Source organism: Geospiza fortis, unplaced genomic scaffold (assembly GCF_000277835.1).
Source record: "Geospiza fortis unplaced genomic scaffold, GeoFor_1.0 scaffold1, whole genome shotgun sequence".
NCBI classification, from domain to species: domain Eukaryota; kingdom Metazoa; phylum Chordata; class Aves; order Passeriformes; family Thraupidae; genus Geospiza; species Geospiza fortis.
In genome coordinates, this window is record NW_005054320.1 from 1074042 (window position 1) to 1077056 (window position 3015).

General features: G+C 43.3%; 1 protein-coding gene across 1 annotated transcript in view; it reads left to right on the forward strand.

The window, feature by feature from the left end:
- LOC102044623 (OX-2 membrane glycoprotein) overlaps positions 1–1731 on the forward strand; it is a 12244-nt gene extending 10513 nt beyond the window's left edge. Inside the window, 1 exon segment of the mRNA XM_031056684.1 lies at positions 1252–1731. Coding sequence (XP_030912544.1) covers positions 1252–1330 — 79 coding nt within the window. The 3' untranslated portion in view covers positions 1331–1731.
- The last annotated feature ends 1284 nt before the right edge of the window (positions 1732–3015 follow it).

Consider the following 3015-nt stretch of genomic DNA (forward strand, 5'->3'; position numbering starts at 1 on the left):
GATGTTTTCTGGGTTTAATCACACACTTTTTTAAGACAACTCCTGTTACCTAGTGATTCCACCTAATTTTCTGTTCACAGAAATGTGCCTGGCAGTACCCTCTGGTCTGCATCATACCTAGAGGGAGGATGGGCACACTTTGCAAGCTTTCCATGCTTTACTGCTATCTGTTTTCTTTGTGAAGGACAGGGATGGCTGGTGTTTTGTTTGTTTTCCCTGTCATGTTTTGCTGGAAAACGCATGCTCCTTATCCTGCTTTCCTTTTAGAAGAGCCAGGAAAGGGGAGTGGCAGGAGGAGGAAGGGGGGTAAGATCACATGAGTGAATTCTAGTCTCCTGGGCCATGGCTGGGGTTTTTGTCTGGAAGGATTAAATAAATCCTGTTTTACAACTGACAGGATGAAGGTAGTGGTGTAAGAAACATCTTGGAGTTTGTCCTGTGCATCTAAAGGAGGATATGCCACTAGAACACAAAGCCGTTTCTTTGCAAACAGGAAGGCTTTTATGTGACTAGTACAATTGCTATCCTGTGCATCATATTTGTGCTCATATTGCATTATGAAGTAATTTTCTGGTCCTTCCTTCTCCTTTTAATTCCAACAATAGGGCTTTGTATATAACAAGAAAATAAAATGGCTGGCAGCTGAAAGGGGGAACAAATGGCATTCCTTTAATATGTGAATAGTTGCCTCACTGTTTCAATTTTTCATTCACTTCCTTGGTAAGAATTATTTATAAACTCAATTCCAAAGTACTTTACAAAATACTTTGTCTGAATGCAGGGTTATTAGATATGGAACCTCTTTCATACTCCTCTACATGAAAAGTAAAGATACCATATATTTTATAACTGTCTTCAAAGTCATGTAGTGTTGTAGACTGAATCTCAAACATATAAAAGATATTCTGAAATATCAAATTATTTATATACTCAATATATGTGAGTTAATTAATAACTGGTGTATTATTACTAGTGACGAAAGTTGGTTTACTTTTCACAGTTTACAAATCCTTTCAGGGTTTTGTATATTCCTTATGTCACATTCTGAATTCGGCACAGTGTGTGATTTCCAGAATTAAAAAAGCAGGGAAGTTGTTCACCCAACGGTGGGTTTGTAACTGTTGCTCCCCACTTTCCCCACTGTGCATTTCTCCTCCTCCTGTCCCAGCAGCAACTACACTGCTAAGCAAAACCTGAGACAGCAACACAATGGCCACAACTCATCCTTTCCTGGGGTTTTGTGTTTCCTAGGATCCTTGAGGATTTCCATCCATCTACCAGATCATTAGAAGCTATCAGCCTGAAGTCAACATTACACATAGTGACTTGACTGGCTGGAAAAAGCAGCAAAAATAGGAGAAGACATCATATACACTGCCCTATCTGGAAGCTGAGTTGATACTGAAACAACTAACACAATGTTTGCTATTTGGTCTAGGCCCTTAATCTTAAAATGTGGGACAGGAGGGACTACTTGGTTGGCTGCTCTGCAGAGGAGAAGATTTTGTCAGGCAAAACCTTCTTTGCCCATGGCACTCTTGGTACTGCTGCTGGGCAAAATGTGTTTGTCTTCTTCCAGCTGAATTCTGAAAATGTCCATGGATAGAAGCTCTGCAGACTCTCTGGGGGTTCTCTTCCAGTGCCCAATTGCTCTTGCAGTAGACAGTAGAGAAGATTTAATTTTTGCCAGCGTCTGTCTGCCGTTTCGCTTTCAGCAGCTCTTGAGTTCATCACCCTCTTCCTGTCATCTGGTTTTTCTTCTCTTATCCAGTTGTTCCAGCTCCTTTTTCTCTATCTGGAAAGATCTGCTGGACTCAAAATCACAGGACTCAAACCACGCAGCATTTGGCAAAATCACTGGGGAAGAGCAATAAGTCTCCAAGCAGGTGACTAAATAAAGGCAGTAGCAGCCGCAATTTGGAAAGAAGAATTGTAAGTAATTTGTACAATATATAAGTAATTTACTTTATTTTACTTTTTTTTTTCTAATCCTAGAGTGTTTTCTTCTGTGTTTTATGAGTTTTCTGGGGATGTGTATGGTGGGGTTAAATGTGTAAGTGAGGAGATGGTTACAAAGCCCACTAGTGGAAGCATTGTCCCTATCCTACTCCTTGCTGCGCTGTCAAAAGGCATGGATTTTGTCAATAGTTTTTGTGCTCATCTTATGCACTGTTCAGAATAGTCTTCCCTGTCTTCATCCATTTTTATTGTGTCTTTTTAAACACAGATAAATTGCTTAGCTGGCCAAAAGCCATTATTCCATGGCTGGACCTCATTGGGTGGGATGTCACACGCTGAGCTCACTGTCCTGTGTCACCACTGTGGCTGCAATATCAACTGGCAGTCTTACAGAGATGGAGATTACTGATTTGTCATGCTTTTGGGAGCAGATAAAGACACTGCACTATTCTTAGGAGCTGGGACCTAATTCTGCTCCTGTCCCAGGCTGGATTGGAGCTTCTCTCCCGCCGTTCCAAGTTGCTTATCACTGCCAGCCCAAGCCTGCTGATCCGGCCATTTCCAGGCTTAAAGTTCCAGGTGCTTGACCCCCTCTGACTGGGCAGCAGCAGGCTGCTCAGGAGTGCTGTGCACTCCTGGGCATTGCCCTGCAGCTCCTCATCTTTGTGAGGGGTTGAAGGCTCCAGGTGTCCTCTGCCTCTGCTTGTTTTGGTTGGGACAGAGTTAATTTTCTTGACAGAAGTTAGTATGAGGCTGTTGTGGTTCGAATTTATTTTATTGATTCCTTGTTAAGTGGTTTGTTCTGTTGTACCCCTATGTTCCCCCCGAGCTGGTTTACCCCTGGGTTTTACCCTCCCTCAAAGCTGTCCCTCATGCCATTCCCTGCCCCTTGTTCCAGCTCTTTCCCTGCCTGTCGAGGCAACCCAGCCCTTGATTCCCAAACCTTCTCTGCCACTTAAACCTTGGGCCAATCCCTGTCTGCAACATCCCTTTGGAATTCCCCTACTCCTGGAAGCCCCGTTGGCCCATGTGACCCATCCTCACCATCCTACCCCT